At 41.5% G+C, this 13,117-nt stretch overlaps 1 protein-coding gene across 1 annotated transcript in view; it reads right to left on the bottom strand.

Moving 5' to 3' along the window:
• Positions 1-5,583, bottom strand: part of arid5b (AT-rich interaction domain 5B) — a 124,610-nt gene extending 119,027 nt beyond the window's left edge. The window contains exons 1-2 of the mRNA XM_068002606.1: positions 5,087-5,583; positions 4,524-4,778 (exon numbers count right to left, since the gene is read on the bottom strand). Of these exons, the coding sequence (XP_067858707.1) occupies positions 4,524-4,778; positions 5,087-5,107 (276 nt within the window). The 5' untranslated portion in view covers positions 5,108-5,583. The remainder of the gene's footprint in view (positions 1-4,523; positions 4,779-5,086) is intronic.
• Positions 5,584-13,117: the final 7,534 nt, after the last annotated feature.

The raw sequence follows: 13,117 nt of genomic DNA, 5'->3' as shown, positions 1-13,117 counted from the left end.
TTTGTGTCATGTGGCTCCTTGTTTACAACCTTTTTTGATTAGCTTAGCAATTCAGGACTGACAACACTGCCTCGACTAACATAACTCATCACTGCAACGCCAAGTGTTGTATTTCTCTGTGGAATTTTGGCTTGTACAGTTACGAGGAATTAAAAACTGGAAAATAACAAAACTTGCACTGACCACCTATATAATCCTGGCACCTTTATACGCAAACATGAAAACATGCCAGAACGCTCAATACACTCTGGATCGATGCCAGGGGAAACTTGAACTGATCTTCTATAAAATCTTGTACTCTTCAGAGAACACTGTGTAACCTTTGCAACCCAGTCATTTCACAGTTAAAGTTAGCAATGAACTGCAAAAAGTAATTAGAGCCCTACTATTCAATTCACAATACTATTTGAGGACAGAATGGTTTATGAGTATTTGGTAACTGGAACCTAACTTAAAACAGTCAGATGCTTGGCACTGAAGTCTACTTTTTTTCCCTTCTCCTTTCTTCCTGAACAAACAATCATTTTACATTTTTTTTAGAAAGCGAGTTTTTAAAACCTCTTTAAATTACACATGCCAGCAGTAGAACTGGGAGTGCATTTTTAACAAATCTTAAATTTCATTCCAAGGCATTTATTTCCCTGGTCCTTTCTACAGCTCTGTTTATGACCATAAAACATCACAACATTGCTCTCTATTTGAATTAATGTTATTATTTCCCCTGCTATATTTTATTTTAAAGTTGTTTAAACATATCTTCCGTTACTGCCTTCACTCCAACTGACCCACTTTAAATCAGCTTTACTGTGCAGGCAATACTGCTTGTTGGATTTGAATTTTGAAATAGACAAGTGACTCTTGGGGGAAAAGGATATTGCAGTTTTACTATTACTATATTCAAAACAGCTGACATTATTCAAATAATTGGCACATTAAATGCAAAAGCGCATAACGCTGTCAGCTTGCGAACATAAGAAATGCAAAACTTGGAATTTTTTTGCCAAAAATATACTGTACTGTATTTGTCAAATTTGCATAACTGTACTCATTATATCTGATCCCCTCTGGGGAATGGGACATTAATATACTGTACAGTGAAGGTGAACTACAATTTATTCAGTTTTGCTAGAATAGTTTGCTTTTATTAATACTGCATATTTATGCCTGATTTAATATGCAGGCACAATTAGTATCTTAAGATTCACAGCACAGCACTGAAAAGGTAGATTAGAGTTTAGATAGAAGGCAATTTTTCTGCGACAAATAGTTTGGTTAAGAAAATCTGAGTAAGAGCACACATGTGTAATGTATCGTAGAATCTTACAGCACAGAAGGCGGCCATTTGGCCCATTGTACCTGTGCCAGCTCTTTAAAAGAGCTATCCAATTAGTCCCACACCCCTGCTCTTTCCCCATAGCCCTGCAAATTTTTCCTTTTCCAAGTATTTATCCAATTCCCTTTTGAAAGTTACTATTGAATCTGCTTCCAACACCCTTTCAGGCAGTGCATTCCAGATCAAAGCAACTCGCTGTGTAAAAAAAAATGTCTCCTCACCTCCCCACTGGTTCTGCTGTGTGTGTCAATTTCTCAAAATTAACATCTCCATAACCTGTTACTTCCTGTGTCAGTTTTATCTGTGAGATCATGGCCTCGGAGGTATGTGGCGATAGATTCTGGGATGGTAGCAGAGTAGCTTATTAGATAGCAGGGTCTGACCCATTTGTCATCATTTTTTTTCTCTCTATTTCGATTTACACATTCCTTGAAACCATAACTGAAAGGTTAAAAAAGGGATCTATAAGCCCGAATGTTGAAGTGTTAATTTTGCAAACATTTACGATTGAAATTGTAGATATTGACTGTATAAAAGCTCAAAATGCAACACATGTAGTGTATTATGTACTTGTGTTTATAATGAAAAGAAAAATAGTTGATTTACTTTTGCAAAATGTCAGAATTTGCATAAATCATTTCCACTCCATTGCAGATCTAATATTTTAATGCCAATGCATCTAATTATGATCTAGCATCAAAAGGGGCATTTCTGTTTTATAGTAGAGTCAACACAAATTTGGCAATATGCCTTTTTGCAATTGATATACATACTTTTAAAAAGGGACAATTGATTTCCTATGGGGTTTTTAAATTTAGAGATTAACATGCAATATTAGGTCAATTAACTTGCAATTCCCGTTCCTGAGCATATTCAGTTGGTGTAACATGAAGGAGGATACAAAGTGAGATAGACGATAGCAATCAACCCTGACAAGAATCCGTAGGTACACAGCACACCTATTAATATGTGACAACCGCTTTAGCATATTTGTTAATGGGAGTCTCGTATTGGGTCGCTGGATCTTGGTGTGAGTTTCTCTGGGCACCGAGCCAGACTCAGGATCACTATGTGTGCGCTTGTTGCTGCTTCTGCTGCCGTTCTACTTGCTAATGAATGACTAACTCTGGCCAGAAGGGAAATGACATCAGCGGGCGTGAAGTAAGACAGCATCTGGAAACTACAACCTGCTCCTCGTCGTGTTATTGTGGAGTACACAAGACATTTGCATAATTTTAAGGTCTGTCCGTGGGAGTAAACTTCCAGCTAACAGCACCTCAGCAGATGATATTGAGGTTTCCGGGCAATATTAACTAGAAGTTAATCATTAACAACAGCACTTTGGTCCTTGACTCGGATGTCAGAAATAGCAGATCAGCACAATTTTAACCGCAATCTCTTAACGCTCCCTTTTTTAAATATAGATAGACACACTTACATTTATACATACATGTATGTATTTATAATATAAATGTATACATGAATGTGTGTATATATATATATATGTGTGTTTGTACATTTATATTATATATAAATTGTAAAAGTTGCGCATCGTTTCAAATCTACTGAAGGTCACAGTGCGACTTACTACAGTTTATTTAGCTGAACAAACGTAATTATCACCCAACTTAATAGGTTCGTGTTGAGAAAACTATGCATAAAACGTGTGGGCTTCGCTGACTGTATTCAGCACGGGAGGTGCAGAGAACAAATAAATGCTCAAAAGTTATTAAACTGTGGCATTTGCAGATATTCCATCCTACATAAGGTAATCGTTTTCAGCTGTTTAGCATACAGTGGGGGGGGAGATTCGCTGAGCAGTGTCACGAGATCTGTGATCGTTATTTATTTTATTCTGTTTTCCAGATCAGTAAACCGCGTCAAGTAATGAATTTCAAAAGCAAATAATAAGGCGGGGGGGGGGAGAGAGAGAGAGACACAGCTGCACAGGAAAAGTTAGACAGGGGGAGGGGAAACAGAACTCTTGAGAGGTCACTAAATGTTTTCAATAGTCTTTTTAAAAAAAAAACTAGTAACAATGTATTTAGTAATTATCGACCTGGATAGGGAGCCAAAGTAGATTAGATACTGGATCTTAACAGTAACAACGTGGTTAGAAGTCTTTTTCCTAATGTGGTCGAAAAAAAACAACAAAAAAGCGATATGAGGGTTTAACTGCTTCTAAACCTGTTGCAGATATGAAAAGGTAATTTGACACGCCAGCCTTTCAGAATGCACAATTAACTCCAGCGTGCAGACAAGAGCTGTTTTCATGAGCACAACTAGTCGCCTGTAGTGTTTACAATCCATACAGGGATCGGCAGCTCTCTCGCTCCGATCAGGATACTGTAAAATGCAGTTAAAACGCAGGACTATTACACGTCATGTTAAACCAGCACTTGCAATGCGTAACTATTCATCATCGATTTTCACACACACCGCTATTAAATTACAGTGCATAAACACCACGCAGACCAATCCAGTCCCCCCATTGGCCTTTTAATGTATTTATATGGTAACTGAATCAGATTTTTTTTTTCATTAATAATAAAGAAGTTATTTAAAGATTTGCGTCATTGCATGGAAAATTGTGTGAGGCTGCTTTCCTTGGCACGCTACATATTTTTTTCTCTCTCTCTTCTGAATCTGCCGTTTGGATGTTTACATGGAAAGAATCGGTTTTCATTACACACTGTGAAGGCACATCACATGCTGACAATATAAAAAAAATCCACCGGCCTTGCTGCATAACATGCCTTGTGTAAAGACATCCACAGTGTGTTCGTTTTTCAATATATTATTGTACCTGTCCCTTTTCACCCAGTTACATGCCTTCTAGAATAGCTTTGATCTCATCCCCGTTTCGTAATATCCGCCCATTAGTACATACTAAATATTTTTAATCACACAGTGCCCCCCAAGTCCAACAGAAAGAGCTGAACATAACCCAACCAAACTACATGGGGAGGGGGGAGATGCAATGATATCCCCCCTCCCTCCCTTGGCTTCACAGTGTGCAAACGGATCCTATAAATATTTACTTTTGCTTTGAAGTTCATGCCCAGCAAATGCTGATCTCTCAAAGACAAAGTGCACAGCTCAAATTTCATAAAACAAGCAACAACAAAAAAAATTTTAAAAAATATTATGAAGTCAATTAAAAGTGAATCAAACAAGAAGGGGTCATCACCTCTCCGTGGCCGATCGACCTTCCTTCGGGTGTATCTTCTGGGAGAAAGTAGAGTTTGGAACTCGACAAAAGTTGGTTGTTGTTTCTCTCTTCCCACAACAGCTGGAGTTCTGCTATGCAAATCGGAGCTCCTGGCTTACATCTTACAAAGAAAAAGTCTCCGAGGGAGAGGATTCTTGGTCTGCCTTCAAGACTGAATTTGAAAGCTTTGTAGAAAATGTAGGCTCCGTGTAAACCGCACGGAGAACCAACCCACTGCGTGGAAAAAAAAACACATACACACATACAACAATTAATAATTAAAAAAAAATTAAATTAAATTAAACGTTAGAAAAAAAAAATTTTGACTGTTAAGGAATTTATTTTTTTCAAGCAACAACCAAAATATGCTTGGAGCTATTTCTGAAGAGTTTTTAGGTCAGCTTTTTTAATTAATTTTTTTCCTCAAAAAAAACTTTTACACGTTATTTACATGTCATTAGAAGTAAGGTGAAGGTAGGGATGCAGGCAGTGGAGAGGTTTGGAGACGAGTGTGAGAATAATAGCAGAAAGCAGTTTAATACCTTGATTGAGTCCGTCTCCATATCGCCCTTCTCAATTGATTGAAGTCTACATTCTCCTCCAAAGTTGGCTTGAATGAATGTGCGCGGTCCTGGCAGATGCAAGGATGTTTCACAAGAAGGTGCAGAGATGCTGCAATATGAAATTCATTTCTCTTCGCCCCGCCAGCTCCGATATGACCGCTGTCTGCACCTGATTATTGTCACTCCCCCCAAGTTTGGATGCCCCTGCTTCAAACTGCACCAAATCCCTGAAAGTCACACTGTTTCTCTTTGCAAAGTGAGTTGCAACTGGGACTTGCCGACCCAGCTCCGCTTGGGATTGCAATGCGGCCGGCTTTCGGGAGGGGTAGAAATTCAACCAGGGGTCCGAGCGGGAGGGGGCGGGTGCCCGAATCGCTCCGCGCCCGGTTGCAAGCGGGATCGAGGCGGCGGTTCATTTTTCACCGCCGCTTTTGCGGCCACCGGCCTCTATCGCCCTGCCAGGACCTGCGGCATGACGTCAGCGTGTGTATGAGAGGGAGAAGATTTCCTGCAGCGATCGCGGGGCCGCGCGCCGCACGTGCACGCGCGCGCGCGCGCGCGCCAGAGCGCGCCTCCGGCATCAGGGCGAGCGAGCGAGCACGCGCTGGCTCAGCAAGTTCAACCGCACAAACTGGGCGCCCCTGGCCCTGGGTCACGCGCGCTGGCGGGGCCGCGCACGCACATGAGTGCGTGCCCCCACCACCCTCATCCCCAACAACAATTTTTTTTTAAAGAAACGAAGAAGTGGAAACAGGCGAAGCATCAGGAGCTTTGTGCATTGAATTGCATTGCATTGCACGACTCGGCTACTGGGGTTCGTGCATTGCATTGCACTGCCCTGGATGAGTGCGGTAGTGGGAGTTGGTACTGGGTCTCTTAACCCGAAGCTGCTCCCCCCTTTGCCCATCACTGGGCAGCTTATCTCCCCTTCCCACCCCTTGTTTTTAATATTCACAAATGCTAAAAGCGTGCGTTGCATTTGCGTAACCGTGACTCGATGCAACATTTGGTTAATAATTAATAACTTTCCATTTTTCTGCAGCTACGGCTCGTAACAGAAAACAGGAGCAGAGAAGGACTGTAGTCCGTTAAGTAGTAGATGTGCACACTCTGTATGTCTGCAGTGCTGTGCAGTAATTGCAGTAAAACATCTCGGTGCCTGCAGCGTAAATAGCTCGTTTATATTGCAGTCTATTTCCGCACCGCGAAAGCAGTGATATTAATACAGGTACACAGCCCGAACGGAAAGCTTTCGTAAGCATGCATACCCCCCCCCCCCCCAACTGGTTATTTAATTTCATGTTTCTGTTATGCTCTGTAGCCAGAAAGAAGAACAACAACTCTGTTATTTGAATGCGGCTCCATATAACAACCAAAACTGATGACCTTCAAACTTGTGCATGTGTTTTTGGTGGGAGGGGAATTTTCCACTGCTCTGGACTTGCATAAAACCTATTTCACGTACTTTACAGTAATAATCACAGCTAAGTGCAAAGATGAGATCCATTCTGGAGCGAATTTAGACAGTAAGGGGGCGGTAATGAGAAGTTTATTTAAATTTTCAGTAAGAAATGTTCAATTTCAAACATCCACCCAAACATGTATAAAAAATATATGCAAAGGACGTATAATAAATTTGCCACTTTTACCTAATTCAGTCAAAATGTAAGTTTGATCTTGTGTAGTAAATGTAAGTGGGACTAAGGAACTGAAATTTGCAAAAAAAACCGTCTGAGCATTCTAAGTCATGCACTTTCGTGTTTGTTAATTACATGGGCTTAGTTAGATCGAAAGTAAAATAGTTACCATTTTACGGCTCGCACTGTACTGCTACCAGGCATCACGGGGGCGGGGAATGGATTGTACGTGTTTGGGCCAGAAAATTTCAACATTTAAAACGTAAGTTAAAAGTGCACAAACTAAATCATGAAACGGCCAATGTCATGCAAAGACAAAACGCACCGAAACTGGTACCGGTTACTGGATCTGGCAATGCACACCCCAGCAGCGTGTTAGAACGTCATTAAACAACAAGAAAAGTGTTTGGAAGCCTACTATTTTTAGATCGCTTGGGCAGTGTTTGATCTCTGATTGTAACATGTGATGACAATTGGGTAGTTATCTGGTGCAGAATTTAGCCACAATTTAATTTCTTTTCACCATATATTTACTGCTGTTAAAACTTCAGAAGGTGTGCATTACAAGCAATGTGCAAACAATTACAAAGTGTCCTCGTGACCAGTGGTGTGTATTGCAGAATTAACAATGATTTAAACTTGTTCAATGGACGGAGTACATACCATGAAGATATTTAGTTCACAACACTTTGTATTATATATGTGTGTTTATATTAGTATATTATCCATTATTAAAATCTTGTGTAAGACTGCATTTCCAGGCCAACTTCCCATTGTCACTATTCCTGCTTTATGTCAACATTTAACATTGAAATTGCTTATGTAAACATTTAGAATGGTTAACCTGAATGTAAACAGTTGCACTTAAACAGGGAGTTGTCGACTCTGGCCAGTAGGTGGCTCTGTGGAGCTAGTTTCTAAAATCTCAAATCTGTTGTCATCTTACATTTAACAACTGATATTAATATACATATATATTTTAAAAATTGCATATAGTATGCAATTCGTGTCCACTTCAATTCCTTCCTGTTGTCACAATGTTTGAGTACACTTATGTGTTCAGCATTTACAACTGTATAAACATTTATTATGCGCATTTCTCTATGTCAACAATGGCCTGTCACAATGTAGTTCCAGGCCTCTTTCCGGTAGATGTCTCCCAGCTGCTTACCTTTTACTGGCTACACCTCTAAATCTCCTCCATCCTCCTTAGGCCTCTGCTTTGGAAGTCCGTGTAAATTTAAACTGGCGTGCACTTCAAAATTTTGGGATTAATTATACATTTTTATTTAAAATTGATCAGTTTCTCTGCTTTAGATTGTAGTTTGCACCCTAATATGAATTTTATTCGTCCCTCCGAACTTTGGCCCGTCCCTAGTCATATAATTTTCCCCTCAGGTCTCTAGGACCAGTCCCACTTTAATCTCCATTGTGGATTGCACCTGCTTGTACTCTGCTGTAATAATTTATGGGCATTCCCCTCTCAGGCTGGCCCCACTCCAGTATTTGCTCCCCTTGCGGCCTTCTGCCATGGCCCTGGCCCTGTCCCAGCCTCATTTTCATATTTTACTGTTGTCGTTGGGCCTTTTTCCCAGTCTGCTCTAATTTACTGCTGCTTGAGCCTTGTGGCCTAGGCCTGTCCGTGCTCTAATTTCTATTGCGCCCTGACCCTGCTGTCATTGTTAGAGCTGCCCAGGACCTGCTGGCCCGCTCCATCCAGCAGTGCTGCTTTATTAATTTATTTATTTACCAAATGGCTCCCCCCTACCTTGCATATTTTAAAAATACAGACAAATAAATTACGTTAAATGCAGCAGCATCACCAGGGGCAGAGTTATTATTTATATATACATTATTTGATCTCGTGACGTTGCAGACAGGGAGTCAGTCATGACCAAGTGTAGTCTTTAAGTGAAGTGGGATTAGAGGGCGAAGGAGAATAGGACCATTGCACGCAGAAGTAATTCAATCCCCATTTTAAAGTCAGACATTCTGTCCTTATTTTTGCATTTGATTATAAATTCCTGCATTCACATTTAATGGAAATTAAATATGGCACTATTTTGAAGAAGAGGGTGTTCCTCCTGGTGTTCCAGGAGGCAGAGGCCAAAGCACTTGCGTATCCCTCCACCCCTACACCCATAGTGCGCCCCCAGGTGAATTTCTACATAGAATCATAGAAGTTTACAACATGGAAACAGGCCCTTCGGCCCAACATGTCCATGTCACCCAGTTTATACCACTAAGCTAGTCCCAATTGCCTGCACTTGGCCCATATCCCTCTATACCCATCTTACCCATGTAACTGTCCAAATGCTTTTTAAAAGACAAAATTGTACCCGCCTCTACTACTGCCTCTGGCAGCTCGTTCCAGACACTCACCACCCTTTGAGTGAAAATATTGCCCCTCTGGACCCTTTTGTATCTCTCCCCTCTCACCTTAAATCTATGCCCCCTCGTTATAGACTCCCCTACCTTTGGGAAAAGATTTTGACTATCTACCTTATCTATGCCCCTCATTATTTTATAGACTTTTATAAGATCACCCCTAAACCTCCTACTCTCCAGGGAAAAAAGTCTCAGTCTATCCAACCTCTCCCTATAAGTCAAACCATCAAGTCCCGGTAGCATCCTAGTAAATCTTTTCTGCACTCTTTCTAGTTTAATAATATCCTTTCTATAATAGGGTGACCAGAACTGTACACAGTATTCCAAGTGTGGCCTTACTAATGTCTTGTACAACTTCAACAAGACATCCCAACTCCTGTATTCAATGTTCTGACCAATGAAACCAAGCATGCTGAATGCCTTCTTCACCACCCTATCCACCTGTGACTCCACTTTCAAGGAGCTATGAACCTGTACTCCTAGATCTCTTTGTTCTATAACTCTCCCCAACGCCCTACCATTAACGGAGTAGGTCCAGGCCCGATTCGATCTACCAAAATGCATCACCTCACATTTATCTAAATTAAACTCCATCTGCCATTCATCGGCCCACTGGCCCAATTTATCAAGATCCCGTTGCAATCCTAGATAACCTTCTTCACTGTCCACAATGCCACCAATCTTGGTGTCATCTGCAAACTTACTAACCATGCCTCCTAAATTCTCATCCAAATCATTAATATAAATAACAAATAACAGCGGACCCAGCACCGATCCCTGAGGCACACCGCTGGTCACGGGCCTCCAGTTTGAAAAACAACCCTCTACAACCACCCTCTGTCTTCTGTCGTCAATCCAATTTTGTATCCAATTGGCTACCTCACCTTGGATCCCGTGAGATTTAACCTTATGTAACAACCTACCATGCGGTATCTTGTCAAAGGCTTTGCTAAAGTCCATGTAGACCACGTCTACTGCACAGCCCTCATCTATCTTCTTGGCTACCCCTTCAAAAAACTCAATCAAATTCGTGAGACATGATTTTCCTCTCACAAAACCATGCTGACTGTTCCTAATCAGTCCCTGCCTCTCCAAATGCCTGTAGATCCTGTCTCTCAGAATACCCTCTAACAACTTACCCACTACAGATGTCAGGCTCACCGGTCTGTAGTTCCCAGGCTTTTCCCTGCCGCCCTTCTTAAACAAAGGCACAACATTTGCTACCCTCCAATCTTCAGGCACCTCACCTGTAGCTGTCGATGATTTAAATATCTCTGCTTGGGATGCAGTGAATGCAGGGAGTGGAATGTGTGAATGATGGGTGAGGAATGCAGTGACTGAGGGGAGTGGGATGAATTCTCTGGGAGAAGTGGGATACAGTAAATTAGGAGAGTGAGGTGCAGTGACTCAGGGGAGTTGTATGTAGTAACTTATTGTGGTGGGATGCAGTAACTGAGGGGAGTGGAGTGCAGTGAATGAGGTGAGTGGGTTGCAGTGACTGAGGGATGTGGGATGCAGTGAATGAGATGAGTGGGATACAGTGACATGTTTTAGTTATTTGAAGCGGCGATGCACTTTGAATAATTAAGCCATGGCTCCCAGCTCAGTGGCTAGAGAGTCATTGGTGGAAACTCATGCTCATGAGAAAAGCCATATTGGCGTGACCCCAACCGTGACTCAGTTTTAAATCCCCGCCAAAGCTTCTTCGACAGCACCTCCCAAATGTGTGACCTCCGGCATCTAGAAGGACAAGGGCAGGTGCACGGGAACACCACCACCTCCAAGATCCCCTTCAAATCACACAACATCCTGACTTGGACCAGATATTACTGTTCCTTCATTGTCGCTGAGTCAAAATCCTGGAACTCCCTCTCTTACGGCACTGTGGGAGCACCTTCATTACACTGACTGCAGTGGTTCAAGAAGGCGGCCCACCACCATCTTCTCAAGAAAAAAAGAACTTTCATTTATATAGCGCCTTTCACAACCTCAGGAAGTCCCAAAGCACTTTACAGCCAATGAAGTACTTTTGAAGTATAGTCACTGTTGTAATTTAGGAAACGCAGCAGCCAATTTGCACACAGCCAGGTCCCACAAACAGCAATGAGATAATGACCAGATAATCTGTTTTAGTGATGTTGGTTGAGGGATAAAGATTGGCCAGGACACCAGGAGAACTCCCCTGCTCTTGTTCTGGTCAGTATTTATGTCTCAGCCAACACCAAAAAAACAGATTATCTCTTGCTTTGTGCAAATTGGCTGCAGCTTTTCCGACATTACAATAGTGACTACACTTTAAAAGTACTTCATTGGCTGTGAGGCATTTCAGGATACCCTGAGGTCATGAAAGGCACTGTATAAATGCGAGTTCTTTCTTTCTTTACTTACTCAGTCACCATAACTGAGTAGCACCAATAATATACATTACACAGCAGTAAACTCCATATCTTCTGACTCACCATTAGCATCGCACTAGGCGATTTGCTAGTTATATACAGTGTACTTCCTCGTAATCAGCTGCTGGGAAACCAAACAAAAAAAAAGAAAAACTAGTAACACCACATTGTGACAAGCGGATCTGAAAGTACATCATTACATAATGGGCCATTCCTTCACCGCCCATATCATTACCATATTAATTGCCTCTATCCAACATTGCATTATCTTTACCCTCTCCACTTTGGCTGCTAGTATGAATGATACTTGGAAAATGGGTGAGGAGGCTAATAATGCATTATTTTGAACAAAAACAAAAAGTTGGCAGTAATATAGGAATATAATTCGGTCTCAGGGCACTGCTGACATTCAGAAACCACTCAAGATTTGCATTCGCAGGTTATGACAAGGATGAAGCACTGGCTCCCATCTCACTGAAAATGTAAAGCATCATCAAAGCGAGTCGCCAAGCATTAAGGGCAGTCTTTATTCTCAAGATGAAGATCCTTGTTACTCTAACTGCACGTTGCAGTGGCAAATAATGCTGTGCATGTTTATCAATTATTCAACTGCAATGATTAGAATGCAAGAACTCAGCACCCAAAACACCTTAAAACTGAAGGTAGTAATTAAATATATATATAAATCTCTCGTGCCATTGCACACGAGGAGTCAAGACCAAATATAATCTTAAGTGAGGCAGAGTTAGAAGCTGGGGTATTATTGGACCAGGGCTCACAGAATTGTTTCAGTTCCCCACTTTAAAGTCATACATTCGGTCCTTATTTTTTATATTTCCATTATCATTTCTTGTGTCCATCTTTATAATGCAAACTGCCCACGTAAACTTGTAATGCTGTAATTACACCCTCCCATCAATGGTGGCAATGTAGGAATTTATAATTGAAAAAGTTGACAGGAAGTGCGTGCAGACAAAAGATTTTTTATTATGTTCCAATCAATCTCTGGTGGGAAGTGGTGAAATTATTGTTTCACCTGAACAACAACAGCTTACATTTATATAGTTGTAAACAATTTTACAACACCAAGTTATAGTCCAGCAATTTTATTTTAAATTCACAAGCTTTCGGAGGCTACCTCCTTCCTCAGGTGAACGATGTAAAATTGTTTACAATTGTCAACCCCAGTCCATCACCGGCATCTCCACATCATTACATTTATATAGCACCTTTAATGTAGTAAAACATCCCAAGGCGTTTCACAGGCGCGTAATCAGACACCGAGCCACAAAAGGGGATATTAGGACAGGCGACCAAAAGCTTAGTCAAAGAGATAGGTTTTAAGGAGCGTCTTAAAGGAGGAGAGAGAGGTAGAGAGGCGGAGAGGTTTGGGGAGGGAATTCCAGAGCTTAGAGCCTGGGCAGCTGATAAGTAGCAGGATCTGTTGCTGGGTCATCCCGCGGGGGTCCTGCAATAAGTAGGAGGTTGAGTTCATGGCAGGGGATGCCTATGCATTCCTTATGGGACACATGGGAGGCACTCCTGCTCCTGGCCCCACAAGGAAAGTAAAATTTAAATACATACCTTTT

The sequence above is a fragment of the Heptranchias perlo genome, chromosome 21 (genome assembly GCF_035084215.1).
Source record: "Heptranchias perlo isolate sHepPer1 chromosome 21, sHepPer1.hap1, whole genome shotgun sequence".
Taxonomy (NCBI): domain Eukaryota; kingdom Metazoa; phylum Chordata; class Chondrichthyes; order Hexanchiformes; family Hexanchidae; genus Heptranchias; species Heptranchias perlo.
The sequence above is the reverse complement of the archived record's forward strand: the minus strand, read 5'-3'. Positions and strand labels throughout refer to the sequence as shown.